Raw genomic sequence first — 16851 nt, 5'->3', positions numbered from 1 at the left:
TTTGGTTGCAACAGCAGATGTGGATTATGTCATGTACCTAACTGAAAAAGATATACAGTATAAAATAGCAAGGACTAAATGGAGCGTCAATGACTCATCTGCCAGTAAATTGCGATCATATCTGTCTGTTGCGTTGCTCTGTGGTGAATAAATAAACAGATTTTCTTGCAGTTGGAAACAAGGTAAAAGTCATGTTATTTTGTCCACTGATTTTATATGTGAATGTTAATTTACCAGTCATGACGAGCACTACTCAGCCAGTGAAAACAGTCGTATAATGTCTTCTGTGTTTTGGAAGAGCTCTTTCAGATCTCTGAAAATTACTCAAGTGACACTACTTAAGTGATCTTGGCTTCATTTAGGAGAATAGAAACTTTTATCAGAAAGCCTGCATTATAAACTAGGCGCATTGAGTTTGAAAGAAACTGGAAACAAAAAGACACTAGTGACTTGAAATTGAGTTTTCAGGGCCCAAAAAAGCCAAGATTTTGGCTCAGACACTAAAGAAACTGCTCGTGAATGTGTTCGATGACTTGAACAAATATGATCTTAAGACTAGCTGTAACTGCCTCAGAATGTTCTGAACACATTTTGCCTCTCTGTCCCTCTCTCCAGCTACATTTCCACTTCCCCGGGCCCCTTCATTGCCATTCTCTACCTGCCCACCAGATGCCCCCAGACTTTCCCACCAGTCCCAGTCACCTGACTCTCTCATTTACCCGCTCACCTGTTTCCACTTTTCCTCATCAGCCCTGTCAGTACAGCCCCTTTTCCCCAGTCAGTTGCCAATGTTGCTTTGTTGCTTCATGCCATTTAAGCCTCTGGAACCCTGTTACCTGTACTTGCCTGCCTGTCTGACCTTCTGCCTGATCCACGGAATGATTCCATGTCTAACCCCCTTTGAATAAATTTGCCTGTTCGGTCTGCAATGACGAGAAATGAACATCTAGCAGGTGCACAGTACCTGTGAGTCTGTTCTTGGCCACACTGAGCTCAGTCAGGGCCCTCTGCAGGTCGTCTCCTCTCCTGTTGGCTTCTGACAGCTGCTCCTCCAGCTTCTTCATCTGGCTTTCTGAGGACGTCTGTAGCACAAACACACCAGCCCACATTATGTTACACTCACAAGTCACATAAGCCTGACATTACTGGCTTGTTAAAAATGAAACATCGTGACAGTGAAAACAGGTCAAAGCATGTGACCTGTCTTCCTGACCTTGGCTTTCTGCAGACTGTCCAGAGATGCGGCCAGCTCGTCCACCTCTATCCTCAGGTTCTGCTTCTCCTTCTCTAGTTTGGCCCTGACCCGCTGCAGAGCCTCACACTGCTCGCTCAGCTCTGCCATGGCATCACCGTGCCGTTTCCGCAGAGACGCAGCCAGCGCCTCTGACTGGACCGAGGACTCCTCCAGGTCTCGTCTCAGACGCTGCAGCTCAGCCTCTCGCTTCTTGTTAACCTCCATCTGTTAATCACACACAGGCTGTATGTAAAGTTCTGTATTTAAAGCTACACAGTGTGGTGGTGCCAAACTTGTAGACTCCCCTAGGCACCCATAGGATATATACATTTTTTGTTTTTTATGTACTGTGTATGTCCTAATGTGAGGAGTTTTTGGAGACATGTGTCCTCAGTTTTGAGTGATATTCTTGACATCAAAATGCCAAAATGTCCTTAATTACTAATTCTGAATGACAGTTCTCTTTAGATTTCTAAATTCAGCCGAAAAGAATATTGCTAGCTGGTCTCACAGCTGTTAAAAACCAAGATGATGGTAAAGCACTGGCAAGCTCCCCATTCCCTCACACACTCAAACTGGACACATTTGTCTCTAGATGTTATTTATATGGAATTGGCCATATATTGGCAAGTCCGAAAAACTCTTGGGGCTAAGTCTTTAGTAGCTTCACATATTAAGATATGAAATAGATTTATCTGATAACTGTCTGTTAAATATGAAGCTGGAGCCAGGAGATGGTTAGCTTAGTATAAAAACTGGAAAGAGGGGGAAACGGCTAGCCTGGCTCTGTCCAAAGGGAACATTATCTGCCTACCAGCACCTCTGGAACTCACTAATGAACACGCAGGGTTATCTGCGGGGGGATTTCTTGGCCTGGAAAAGTGACTTCCTGGAGTCTTGCCGTCAGCATAAAGATGCCAGGCAGCCAGGAAGTCACTGAGCCCGGCCAAGAAAAAGTTCCAGCATGTAACCCCTTGCAAAACCCCAACTTGTTAGTTTTTACACTTCAGTTTTGTACGGATTAAACAAACAAGAGCTTTAGAGGTGCTGGTAGGTGGATTTTGTTATCTTTGGACAGAGCCAGGTTAGCTGTTTCCCCCCTTTCAAGTCTTTATCCTAAGATGAGAGTGGTATAAATCTATTAATCTTATCAAACTTTTGGTAAGAAAGTGTACAGCATATAATCTAAATCCAGTGCAGCCTTAAAAAAATGTAATGGTACAAAGTGTGTGTGTGTGTGTGTGTGTGTATGTCTGGTCGAAGGTACAGTATATAGTTTACCTGCGAGGCCGTGACCCCTCCTGCCTCCTCCAGTCGGTCAGTGAGATCATCCATTTCTCTGGTTAGATCTGCTCTCTGCTTCTCAACCTGCCAGAAACAGAGCAGTTCAAGAATGCTAAGAAACATTTAAGTGTACAACTTGATACTAAATGATCAGAATTATTTCATCATGACTCAATATTACACTGGACTAAAACATTATGTTTTCTTACATGGCACAGTGTACAGCATACGTGATCACAGCTTATCCATGAGTGATCCTCTATCTGGAGTCATATTAAAGTTATAGCAGTAGTAGTAATAGGTAAGTCCTTTAGTGAGAAGTGAGTAAAAGCATCTAAACATTCAACATACATGAGTTCCCTTGGTCAAATAAATGTGTTGATGAACACACTGAATTAAACTTCAGGCATAAGACTTCATCTATTCTGGCCCTGAAGCAGTCCCACCTCCTACGACAGGATATTTAACCACCAGGAGATCCGTATGATTGACAGGCAACAAGGGGAAGTGATCTTTCCAGAGGTCAGGAGAGTGGCTGGTATCCAATCAGAGCGATACAGGGGTTAGCTGCTGTCACACAGTCAAAATATTATCTGTGAACCCTGTTTCCTGTGTAAGTTATCCAATACTCTGTTCACTGCTAAACATCCTACAAGGTTAAGCCATGCTACTTTTAGTCTTACTTTTGTTGATGCTAGATTGTGATCTATTACATGGAGGATTTAGCAAGTTAATGGCCCTTAATGGTCCAGTGTTTAACATTTAGGAGGCCGCTATTGGCAGAAATGGAATATAATATTTATAAGTATGTTTTCGTTAGTGTATAATCACTTGAAAATAAGAATCGTTGTATTTTCATTACCTCAGAATAAGCCGTTTTTATCTACATAGGGAGCGGGTCCCCTTCCACGGAGATCGCCATGTTGCACCGTCATGTTTCTACAGTAGCCCGTAACGGACAAACCAAACACTGGCTCTAGATAGGGCCGTTCGCGAGTTTGGCGGCCACCGTAGTTTCTCCTACACGCTTGGAAGGGGAGGGTGAGATTCAAATGGTTGCAAACTGCAATTTCACTGCTAGATGCCACTAAATCCTACACACTGCCCCTTTAAAGCTGCATTAATTGATTATTTTTTTGGCTACTTGGGGGCGTTTGGTGCTGTGTTTATCAACACTTTCCTGCTGACAACATCTGCCTGCCCCTGCTGGAAACAAGGTTATTCAGAGGGGCAAGAATGAACCAAACATTAAAGTTGCAGGCGCTAAGACAAACAACTGGCAGACTGGATCAAAACAGTAAAGTTACAGGCGGTAAACCCAACAAGACATGATTTAGTTGTTTGAAATAGTAATTCTGAGTAGTCTATACTAAGTCAAGAGTACATCTAAAGTAAATGATCAAGTACTCTATACAGGTTTTTTTAGTTACTTAAACTCGAGTGTAAGTGTACTACACTAAATAAGCATTTGTTAGTAGAACATACAATACATATTCCACTTTACTTAAGTCAAACAAGTACCTTTTACATTACATAGTGATTTGATACATTGTTAAAATATTGCTTGGTGCAGCTTTAACTTCAAAGGGGAGAGGTAAGAACATGTTAAATATGTGCTTTATTTTACTGCATTTTAATTGGCAACATAACACTAAAGTCCCAAACTTTACGTGGCTCAAATATAACAGTGTGATCAAAGTTTTAATATCATGAACATAACACTGTTTCATTTGAAATAAACCCTGACAACAAAAATATAGCAGCACCTTCAAGTTTCAGAAATGCTAATGTATGAATGATAAACTCCTCAGCAAAGTTGTCAGAGAGAGCCTTATCACGCTCAAACATGGTACAGCACACATGGAGAGAGTTCCGAATGCCTGGCCATTACACGCACAAACAGCCAGCACTCTGTAGTTAAAAGCACTTGTTGTTTTTACACCGATCTTTTACAGCTGCTTTAAAGACAGCCATAGATGTTGAGACTGGTCTGTAAAAGCAGGAGTCTCAGGCCTCCCTGATAGCAGCAATGAGCCCCAGCCGTCAACACACCTCAGGCAGAACAAGGGAAAACAGATGATACTCACTGGGGGGCCTCCTCTTTCACCCCCCAACACACCTCCAGCTCAGTCTCCAAAAACCTGTAGCCCACCAGCTCAGCCCCCCTCCCAGCGCCACCCTCTGTGTAGAGGGTTAACACCGAGCACTCGGCTCACTCTTCGCTCTCCTCCGCGCTACTGACTGAGTCAACAGCTCCTCCGGATCAGCACCGCCCAACGCCACTCACTCCCATTCACATGCTAGCAGAGGGTCAGTGCTCCCAAAGGCTCCTGCTGGAGAAGGGAGGTTCATCTTCGTTTGCACAAGAGCATCAAGGAGTAGAAGTGAATCTCTGTTCAGTCTGTGCATACGTGCAAATGTATGTTTGCATATGTGCTCTCTAGTATCCATCCATGTCCTCGGTCTCTTGTATGATGGAGGTTCTTCCCTGACCACAGCTACATGAATGTAGAATTTAGTCTATGCTATCACTCACGTTTATTTACCATTAATAAGGCGGGGTGAGGTATCCTACCCTGAAATGAATGTGAATGTGTACATACTGTACCAGCAATGACCATGACAATTGTCTATTAGGCTGCATGTACACACAACTACAGTGATGTAAGTATAGTACAGTAGATCAAAGCTTATCCTGGAACTACATCTAAATATAATGGTGGTGTACAACAGTTCTGTCTAACTGTAGCTCAGTTTGTGTGACTTTAATGTTCTTTTTTTCACCTCCAAAGAAGTGGTTTAGATAATGGGTTTTCTCATGATCCCACATCTCAGGAGTGAACCTGTTCAGTAAAATGTCACCATAACTGATGGCCAAAGCTAACAAATAAGAGATCCAGGTAGTAAAAAAAGAATTTACCCTTAATTACAGACCTGTATGTCAGTGGAACACATCCAGAGTCATTGTATATTGGCCTTTTCCTAAATTATCAAAATATGTACAGAAAGAACATAAAAGTGTCGGCACCTTCTCAAACAAATCACTGTCAGTAAGAAAAAATAGCTTTTTAAAAGCTATAAATAGATGGCTAACCTCAATAGCAGAAGGGTGGGGTGGAACTAAGGGGACAAATTCATGTGGTCGGTTTTGACTGTAAGGTAAACTTCCTCAAGCAGCATAGCGAGTGGTATCTAGTCCTACAGATAGTTAGTTCAGTGTGCAGTGTAAGCAGGACATTGTCTCCCAACAAACAAGTTGCTGTTGAATCTTGTAATGTGAGTTTTCTAAGTTGTGAGCACCACAAACGAAACTGCATTCATCTCCATTGTATTGGGGTGGAGGAAGGTATCTCAGTCACACAAATAAAAACCCAAACTATCTGCTTGATACTCTAAAGGTAAGTGAGAGAGTGTGTTGTTTTTATTCATTTGGTTGAACTGAGCCTTTGATGACAACATTTCATTCTGTGGTGATCAATTCCTTTAATGAACTGTTAAAGCTGCACAGTATTTTCATTTGAACACTTTGTTAAAATGACCATACAGTTGCTGCAGTTCCCCCCAGCTCCAAGGAGTGTTTTGGCATCTTTCAGCTCTTTCACAGTCTCTTCCACAGTCTGCAACTTCGCTGTTTCGGTTCAGTCGCTGTTTTCAGCCAAATTTTTTTCTCAAGAGTTGTTGAAGCTCAAAACAGAGCCAGAAGAGTGAATATTGGACTTCATTCAGGTCCATGTTTGTGGTGACCTGAGCCATGTTTGTCAGGTCACCGCAAACATGGCTCAACAAATGAATGCTAATGTTGCTCCAGTTCTGCTGGAAATGTAAACAGGCAACTGTATGCTAACGCATTAGCCGTAACAACATTACAAACCATAATATGTCAGATGTGGTACTTTTTAGCCTGATGTGGAGTTCAGCCCACAGGTGACAGAAAGAAAAGATTAATTCAATTCAATTCAATTTTATTTATATAGCACCAATTCATAACAGAAGTTACCTCATTGCATTTTTCCTATACAGCAGGTCTAGAGCAGCTCTCTTTATAATATTATTTACAGAGACCCAACAAATCCCACCATGAGCAAGCACTTGGCGATAGTGGCAAGGAAAAACGTCCTTTAAGAGGCAGAAACCTCGGGCAGAACCAGAGTCAGTGGTGGGCGGCCATCCGCCGCTGCCGTGTTAGGTTAAATGCAGCTTTAAACTTGAATTAATCCGTTTTTCTTTTGTTTTTTTTTTATGGAACAAGCTGTAAAGTTGATATGGTGAATGTGTTAGCAAACAGTTGCCTGTTTACACATCCAGCAGTCAGGTTTCTGACCACCTGATAAATGAGAGTCAAATATTCACTCTCCTTTTAGCTGTTTTTGTCTCCACCAACTCCTGAGGGAAGTATCTGTCCCTTCAGCAACTAGATGCTCTACTTTATCTAAAGTTGTCCAGCTGGTTGTTAACTTTGTCTGTCTGCTGTGTGGTGCTGGGCAGGTAGCGTACAATTGGTTTATAAAAGCTTTGTTGCTTAAAACAGCTGCCTGCTGTGGCATGCTGATGAGACTGGATCAGAACAGTAAGGTTTTAGGCGATAAAGATGAGGGGAACTGCAGAGCTGGGTGATAATTCTCTGTGGGTTTGTCACTACTAGTGACTCCTTTCACATTACACATTGCCATTTGACCTATTGTTCGTATAAAAATATGAATTTGTGCAGCTGTAAAATCCATCTTTCTTTAGTATGGGTTTCAATGGAGACTTTTAGTGTGACCTAATTGATTATTAATTGTCATATCTGTATTTGTCTTAAAAATGACATACTAGTTGAATGATATGTGAGCTTTTTACAGTGTGTGTGTGTGTGTGTGTGTGTTTCTGAGTGAGTGAGAACAGTCCACCGTACACATACGTGCGTGTGAGAGTGGCTGGCATCCCAGTTGGGAGAAGATCCCATGGAAAATAGTGCTGTCCGTCAGCCTCTATCTCCTGATGATATCTCCCCTGTGCGACCTGAGGAGCAGAGTCTAACAATAGCGAGCCTGTCTGCAGCAGAGGTATGTTGTATTTGAGCTCCGCTGAAGGTGGAGGCTGTGGAACAGATAAAGACCTGCATGTCTCTGCCTGCCTCTCTCCCCCGCTCTGTGGCTTTGGAGACTGCTGGGGTGGGGGGGGGAGAGACCCAACGAGCACCATTAGGAATACCACCCAGAGTGGGGAGAAGTGTGCAAAACACTCCCTCGGGCCCGCTGTCACTCTATTCAACACTTGGGGTAAAATATGTACCTTTGCATTTCTGCGTTTACCTACTGTAACATGGAAACTGCAGTCAGGTCCTAAGAGGGGCAACCAGGTTCTGTGGCTTAAATACACACACGCTTTAAGAGCGTCTTGTTTGAAACAACAAGCACTTAAAGCGCCCACCTTGGTAGATTATCTTTATGTGACCCAGGCATGCTGTTTTGAAACCCTTTTACATTACAAAGAAGACGTCTTGGAAACTTTGCTTTGGTGAAAAGAAAGGTGGAAAAAATGGCCTGTTCGTCCGATTTACTTTTTAGGAGAAAGGCAAGGGATTACAAGAAACAGAAGGTGCAGTGCTTCGTGTGTGTGTGTGTGTGTGTGTGTGTGTGTGTGTGTGTGTGTGTGTGTGTGTAAGGGACAGAGAAAGATTGGGAAAAATAAGAAATAAGAAAGACGAAAAAGGATGTTGGGGTCCCTCTACGCCTCTGGGGTTACCCTGTCTGTTAATCAGAAACACAAGGTCCTTCCCTCCTGAGTTTATTATCACAGGTGCAGTTAGTTTGGGGTGACCAGAGGCGCAGCACCAACACACGTACCCCACCGGCTGCCAACAGATCAGCAATCTGTTTTCTTTTTTTCCCCCTCTCTTTTAATGTTCCATCCAATCCACAACACCACGGGCCTGAATGTTACAGCAGAGCCAAGCTCATCTCAGAGCTGCCTGGCATCTTCTTATCTGCGCTGCAGCCTGACAGACAGATTTGGCGCTCATCTGCTCTTTGTTTCATTTACAGAAAGGGGCGATGTTATAGAGTGCCTTGTAGTTGGGTACCATACCTTGCCTCTCATGGCCCGCTCTGCTTCCAGCTCCTCCTCCAGCTCCTCAATGCGAGCCTACAGAGAGAAAAATGGATTTCAGTGAAACGACTAAAAGAATAACAGTCTGCTTTCACTAAAATACAAAATATGACTGGATATCTGATGTTGAGCTGTTATCCTCTGGTTTCAGAGTGCCTTCATCATTCTGACAGAGAACAAATGGGGCGTCACCTCTGCAGATTGTTTGCTATTTCAGGGCAGCACTTGTGTGTGGTGAGGCCGTTTCACACACGCTGCTTTCTCTGGGGATTTGGCACGCCTCTGGCTTTTTTCCTCAGGTAGCAATTTAGAGCAAGAATGTCTGTAGTCACCATCATTATCTGTATTCTGACCCAGGGCTGGGTCTGCTATGTCCGGTCAGCAAGACGAAAAACCGTCGGTGCCATTTTCATGACATTCTAGGAATTTGTGTTATGTTTTTCCTTTCTCTTGGTTTTGCAGTCCTGGCTGGAAGTCAGTGATGCTCTTCCCAAGCAGCATCAAGGAATATACAGTGTAGCTGTTACACTGAGTCTGTGATATATATTTTGTAATCTATGTTTTATGTTCTATGTGGTGCTGCTATCTTGACCACACCTGTAAAAGAGATTTTAAATCTCAGTGAGGCCATATCCTATCTAAATAAAGTTATATATATACACTGCAGATTTTTGACATCAAAAAGGTTAAATAACAATATTTTAGAAACAAAATTTTATAATGCAAAAAAAAACCACGGGTTATACATGTGCAAATCACTCACACGTGTTTATAACTTTACAAATGTGTTTAAACCTACTGAAGGCATTATGTATGATACCAACTATGTTATACCATGTACAACTGTGTTAATGGGTTATTAAGGTTTTATTAAGGTGCTATTAAGCTGTTATTAGTTGTTTATACACAATAACAGAAGCTTCAGTTACAGTAACAGTTGTTGACAAATATGTTAAACACTTAATGAAGTCGTTACTAAACACTTAATAAAGTCATTTTATCTGCTTACACCCACTTTATAGCATGTCATAAACCATTAATGAACTGTTTTATACATTGCTTATGAATACTAAATCGGGGGATTATTACGAAATGTTGATGAAAAAATGCGATTTATTTTGTTGTTTTGTCCGTAGGTAACAAAAACACGCTGGTGCTACAGTAGTTAACAATACTTAAAACTACTAGTTACAATCAGTAAGTACATTTACTCGTGTGCTAGTTACTTTACAAATTTCAGCATTTTTAGCCTTTTAAAAACAAAATATATGATCACTTTTTAAATCATGATGCACTGTTATAGATTAAACAGGATATAAAGTAGTTACAATGAGCTCCATCTAGACTAACTACAACAGTAAAATGCTACTTACACATTAATGCATTAGCAATAATAATGTAATGTAATATAATATATTATAGTATGAGTGTCATACTATAATATATTATATTACATTACAAGAGCCATTTTACATTTGATCAACACAAGGTTTTTATTTGTATTGGAGTATTTTCACATTGTGGTACTGCTACTTTTCAGTGAAGGATGTGAATACTTCCTCCTCCACCGGTCCCAATACTCGTATAACCATTTGTGTGCACTTTAAGTGTGACTTAATGCTCCTAATATTATTTTATCGGATTCTGCTCCAACAGTCAAAACAATCAGAATGATCTAACATAAATAAATCACCCACAGTACATTTGTGTTCCACTAATCTCGTGCCAAAGCCGCGTTTTGTACTGCTAATAAAAATTTATTGCTAGTTTCCCAACTTGGCTGCATCCTTCCAAGTTGTGTCATGTTCTGCGCTATCTCCAGCTCCTATCTATGTCTCAGTGTCAGGAAGTGTGTCTGACATGGCATGTAGCCCAGGGCCGTTCACAGCAACAACACCTACAGCTCACTGATGTGATGAAAGCCACTAACCGGCTACACGGCACCCAAAGCTCCCCAAACATGACAGTATCAGATACTTTAGGGCAAGATTAACACACATGGACAGGGGATAACCTTGCGGTTGTAGCATCTTTGTTTCTTTTGTTATTAACACAAGAGGAGTTTGTCAAAATTTCTTTCCCAAAAGTGGGGTCAGACATGTCATAGCCTAATACCAAAAATAACATTAAGACACTATCTTGCCCTACTTTCTTCAACAGTATGTTTAAAGGTAAAGCATAAACAGAAAGACATAAAAAGTTAGAATAAAAACTCACATGCCAGCGTAGAACATCTGCAGAGAGAACAGCCATGGTGAGGCAGCAGCAGCCCAACTGACTGACTGACTGTCCCACACACACACACACACACATACACTCAAACACACACGCACAGCTTCACTCTTGATCCCCTCCGGCATTTTACTGTCCACACCCCCTTATGCATGCACAGCCTTTTTCTGTGTCTCACAGTTCCCCACTCACATATCTGTTTCTTGTTAAATTCCTACTTTCCAAAGCCTCAAACCAGCCTCAAAATAAATACTGCGGCTCTAATACAATTGTAGAAAACATAGTGTACTAACAGTGTTAAGATGTCTGAGCCAGACTGCATGGATAAACACTATTTGGACTACTTATCTATGGAAGAAAGAGTTCATACATTTTGTGCACTTTTCTAAATGAAATTTATTCTATTCTAAATTAACCCACAACAGCTTCTCTACTAAGGAGCACTCATGGAGTCATGTGGGGAAATTAGCCCATCATTGCTGAATGGTTGCAGGGTTTGATCTCCATAATTGTATGTGCTTAAAGTTTTAGCTTTCTTTTTTTCCGCTGCACTCTAAAATCATAATAATTGTCCATAAATTGCAATCAGATGTGGTCTCATAGCTGATGTCTCCTCGTTTGTGTCTGAGGGAATATTCAGCGGCGTGGGCAGCTATATCCTGTGAGATCCCCCCCCCCATGTCAGTCGGAGGGGAAAGCAAGAACCAAACAATTGGAAGTCCTGCCTCTGCACCAGACACAGAGCAATTCAGACCCCCTGCTGATGTCAGTCCACCATACTGTCCACACATGCTCACATTCAGGTCCCTGCGATTGGGTTGGAATCTGCTTTGTTCTTTTAAATGCCTTCAGATGGCAGTGTACAGCTTCCAACAGTAAAAGTCATGGTTGTTTGATTGGCCAGGTGATGACAGGTGCTGTTGACCTGGTCAAAGCCTTGTACAGCAGGTGATGACGCAGGTCAAATCAGTGGTATTAGAAATGAAGTGACGCCTGCTCAGCACAGGTGCACATTGAAAAAGAGAGATAAAGACATTTGAATGAGATACACATAACCTTGCAGCATAGGATTTCAAGTTTTTACTATACAAGTATATGGTCATATATATATATATATATATATAGAAACAAAATCATTATTAAAATTTGATTGTGTTTCAGTTTAAATTGAGTTTTCAAAAATCAGGCAGTTTCAGACCAACTGCAGGAAATGCATCATTACAATACACTCCCTGATTTGTTACAGATCCCAATACTGTCCCCAAATCCCAAAAGTTTCCTCCCAGATCACTGTAGTGCATTGTACACAGTTAACATTTTAACAGAGAGCTGGGAGGAAAATTGTCTCCAAAAGTAGAATGGGAGCCAGAGCCTTCAGTTATCAAACTACTCTCCTGTGGAATCAGGTCCCAGTTTGGGTTCAGGAGGCAGACCCCATCTCCACATTTAAGAGTAGGCTTAAGACTTTCCTCTTTGAAAAAGCTTATAGTTAGGGCTGGCTCAGGTGAGTCCTGAACCATCCCTTAGTTATGCTGCTATAGGCCTAGACTGCCGGGAGACTTCCCATGATGCACCTCTCTCCCTCTCCATCTGTATGCATTTTTATCCCATTACTGCATGTTACTAACTCGACATCTTGTCTCTCTCGTAGTTTTGTGCTTTCTCGTTTCTCTCCTCTCTCCTTCTGTCTTCCAGAGCTGCAGAGTCTGGATCTGTGGTTGTGGGCCACCTGCTGCCCCCGTGTTCCTGCTCGACAACTGCTACTACAGTTGTTGTTATTGGCTCTGTTACTATTATTGCCATTATTATTCCTATGACTATCATTCCTATTATTACTTAATTAATATTACCACCATTACATTGTTGCTAGTTTGAAGTTCTAGGTGGAATTTGCATTGTGCTTCCCTCTCCCCCACGTCCCTTCTCTCTCTCTCTAACACGGCAGCCCATCATTGAGTCTGGTTCTGCCCGAGGTTTCTGCCTCTTAAAGGACGTTTTTCCTTGCCACTGTCGTCAAATGCTTGCTCATGGTGGGATTTCTTTGTAAATTAAATAAATTACTTCAGAAATTCTTTCTGTAAATAATATTATAAAGAGAGCGGTCTAGACCTGCTCTATAGGAAAAATGCAATGAGGTAACTTCTGTTATGAATTGGCGCTATATAAATAAAATTGAATTGAAACAGTACTGAGTGCTAGAACAAAAACAGGGACTGTACCTTTAGTTGGTCTTTGTCATGATTGGCTCCTCTCACTATAGAATTAATTCCAACTCTAACTCCAAACCAGTTTATATTTGTCCTAACACCCGAGTCTGAAAGGTTCCTCTGTGCTGGTTAATCATCAGAGGAGCTGCTGATGGTCATGGTCCAGTACTGGATGGACACAAATTGAATTAACATAAAAAGTGAAAAATACACTTTGCATTTATGCGCGTATAGCATGAGGGAAACGCGAGCCGTTACACCACCTGTGTAGACAGCTGTATTGATTAAAATAGAAGTGTATCTGTTCCGTCAAAAATGCAAGAGACTGACGACTGAAAAACGTGGCTGAAATGCCTCCTGTGACACGCTGTTAGATGAGAAGACTGTAATGTCTGTGCCTTAAGTACGGCGCTGCAGTCAGGAGGCAATTAGCTTAGCTTAGCATAAAGACTGCTAGCTGTTTTCTTCTACCTCTACAGTTCACTAAGTAAAATGTTGTGTTTCGTTTGTTTAATTGTGCACAACACAAATGTAAAAAATGGCTTTAGAGGGAGGGATGTGTAACTATTTCTCGATGACCAACAGTTTATCCACTAATAATTCCAGCACGTAGCTCCCCCTAAAACCAAAAGTTGTCGTTGTTACATTTCTGTTTGTGTATGGAAGAGTAAATTAGAGAGCTTACAGATATTGGTAATTGTATTTTTCACTTTAGACTGAACCAGGCTAGCAGTTTTCCCCTGCTTCCAGTCTTTATGCTAGGCCAGGCTAACCACTCACAGACCTGAGATTGATATAGATCTTCTCATCTCACTCTCAGAATAAGCGTATTTCCCAAAATGTTTAACCAACCCTTTAACTGAATAAATTCAGCCCATGTATAAGTACGTTTTAGGGTGGTGCTTAAGTGCAGAATAAACAATGTAAAATGCACTGTTTCCTGAATAAAATGTAACTTGTGTACAAATAAAGAACACTTTTGTAGAGATTTTGTGCCGCAATGTATGCCAATGTCAGTGTTGTATTTACAGTTTGTTGTGCCCACCCCAAATAGAAAAAATATCTATTCTTTCAAAGAAATAGTCACTATAAAAACTGTTGACGCTGTGGATTATGACGGGGAAAAGGGGGCACTGTTTCTGGAAAGAAATGTTGCGGTTGAATTTATTTCTGTGATTACTACAAACAAAATCCATTCACACAAATAAAACCAAAACTATCCGCATGGCTAGATATCACTAAAGGTACTTGAGAAAATATGAAAAGCAAAAAGCCTAATGTGACTATCATCCCTATTGTGATGCAACACCTCCAGTGAAACACCAAACAGACCGCAGGGCAAGACTGCGCTTCATCTTCTCAGATTATGATGACCGTTTACAGCGCTGTGGCCGAGTATAACTGCTTTACGACCATGTAATAAAACCACTAAGAGCAGGGTGCTGTTGTAAGAAATCAAGACTGCAGGCCTGCGACCCCCATTACACCCCCTTCAAGCCAACTGCTTTAAATTACAGCACACTAGAGAGGGAGAGGCGGCTTCATCATTAAAGATAGACAAAGCTATCTCTTTGATTCCACTCAAGTTTGTGGACATATTCATGTGACCTTTACGTCAAAACCAGACGTGAGTGGGCGACAGAAGAGATGGGCCGTGCAGTCAGCTGGGATGCCCATCCACCTGCGTCTTTATCAGTAGGAGGAGCAGAAAAGTCCACACACATGCAGGCACACAGAGACACACATATAATGGCCTCATTGTGATACAGGGAGAATGCCAAAGCTATAGTAAAAATGTGAAAACATGCCCAACGTCAAAGACACACAGATCGCCTTTCACTCCTCCAATCAGAGACAAATGCACTCTTTATTTTTCCCCTTACAAACCTCTGGATGAAACATCAGGCTCCCAGAGGCATCGGCAGAGCGAAGAAGCACCACCTGAACTTTGAAATCACTGTCTCCCAGTGTTTCTCGCTCACTCTTTCTTTCTCTCTCTCACTCTCAGCAGCCTCTCATCTCATTCGCTCCATCAAAGGGACAGACACAGACAAAACACATTATCTGCAACATGCACCAGTGACACAGATAAAAGCTCTCAGACTTGCTTGATTCTATCTGGATGACAAAAAGCCTACGTCACTGTCTTTTCAGGGTTCCGTCCAGAGGCAGACTAAACCCCAGAGTAAATAGTGCACTAAAACCAATATAATCCAAACAAATAATGCGGTCCTATTCTCAATTATACAATGATTATGTGTTGTAAGGCATTTCAAAAGTGCAATCCTGAAGATGGTGTTTTAAATGGCAACATCTTTGGTGGTCATTGCTGTGGTGATTTTCCACTGCACACACCAAAAATGACTTGTTTATAATCTGTGTGGCCACTACTGCAATGACTTTTTCCTTAGTTTTGTTGCAATTTGAGGTTCAGTGAGGTGGCACACTTTTGTTCCACTGTAAAGGCCACAGTGGTTTTAGTCAATATATCAGTCACAGTCACTGATAGCTCTGTCAAGCTTTGGATTTCTCCACATGTTGGAGCATTTGTACTTGGGACTCCAGTGAGAGTGATACTCTTTTTTTGTCTTTTTATCCCCTAAACCTTTCCAAAACCAAAAATACATGAGTAATGAGTAATCTCTAAGGAACGGTGTTCTGACTCTAACGTAAGCTTCTTACGCTAGCATGCCTGGCTAACTAGATTACCACCTACAGCAACCTAGCATTACTTCCAAGGCCAAGACTTAGCATATAATTAGCTAACTACATTCTTTTGTGAGGTAACAGGTTACGTTAGAAAAACCCCTGACACATCCGCTGCAAAAAAAGTATAACACTACCATCTACCATATGCTACTGTGTCCGAGTTAAGGGTACAGTTAGCAGCTCTGTCCTGCTCTGAGCTGGATTTGGTGAAGTTTGTTTGAGATACATTTGTCACACATTGGTACATCCTCAGTGAAACATATTATTTTAAAAAATACTTACAATACAACATGAATCTATATTTACCTTTGTCAGGTATTATGTATTCCTATAGTAAACATTGGAACGGTGTGTTTTCTTATAATACTGTACAATAATACTAGAGCTAAAATACAAAAACATTGCTGCTCTCTGTCTTGTATATATTTTTGCATCATTACACGGTGCTAAGTTAGCGTTATCATGTATGTAGCATGGATGTATTATTAGAACTGGATACCGGACCCAAAGATGGCGCCTATTCATTCCAGTGAGAATTGCTCGGCTGGCGCATACGTCCAAAAAAGTTTTCTAGCTTCCGGTTTTATTTGCGGAAAGCACACTGAATATGCACAGTAGTGTTTCGCCCACCGGCCACGAGTTCCTGCTCGGCCCACTGACATTGTGATGATGTCACTGATTTTTAAAATCGCTTTTCTCGGCTTGATGATAGTTTTACAAATACAAAATCTCCAACAAAATTACAAAAATCACAAAAATTCATAATAGAAAGAGTCATAATTGACCTCGTTTGCAGTTTGAGGTGTCCTGTCAACAGTTTTACAGACGTCTTTTTTATAATGGTGGCCTATGGGGAAAATGCTTTTTGGGCCGCAGGGCGATTTTTGTCGCAATATACAGTATATAGTTGCAAATTTGGAAAAATTGGAAGTTCTCTTTATACATTCATGGTATGTACCTATCATATGTATATTTAAGATCCTTTTGCAGGGTTTTCACTTTCACATGGCTGTGGAAACAAAAAAAGTCAGCTGGAGATAATTTCCAACTAACACACAGAGTTATCATTAACTCAAAGAATCAACATCAATTAAC

The 16851-nt window shown here is 41.4% G+C and overlaps 1 protein-coding gene across 4 annotated transcripts in view; it reads right to left on the bottom strand.

Annotated features, from left to right (window-relative positions):
• The window catches only part of LOC122867163 (myosin-16), a 67529-nt gene that overhangs the window by 10390 nt on the left and 40288 nt on the right, over positions 1–16851 (bottom strand). For all 4 annotated transcript variants that reach the window (XM_044177567.1, XM_044177570.1, XM_044177569.1 and 1 more), the window contains 4 exons: positions 8588–8644; positions 2516–2602; positions 1214–1459; positions 965–1082 (listed from right to left, as the gene is read on the bottom strand). In XM_044177567.1, the coding sequence (XP_044033502.1) occupies positions 965–1082; positions 1214–1459; positions 2516–2602; positions 8588–8644 (508 nt within the window). The remainder of the gene's footprint in view (positions 1–964; positions 1083–1213; positions 1460–2515; positions 2603–8587; positions 8645–16851) is intronic.

The sequence above is a fragment of the Siniperca chuatsi genome, linkage group LG20 (assembly GCF_020085105.1).
Source record: "Siniperca chuatsi isolate FFG_IHB_CAS linkage group LG20, ASM2008510v1, whole genome shotgun sequence".
NCBI classification, from domain to species: Eukaryota; Metazoa; Chordata; class Actinopteri; order Centrarchiformes; family Sinipercidae; genus Siniperca; species Siniperca chuatsi.
The sequence above is the reverse complement of the archived record's forward strand: the minus strand, read 5'-3'. Positions and strand labels throughout refer to the sequence as shown.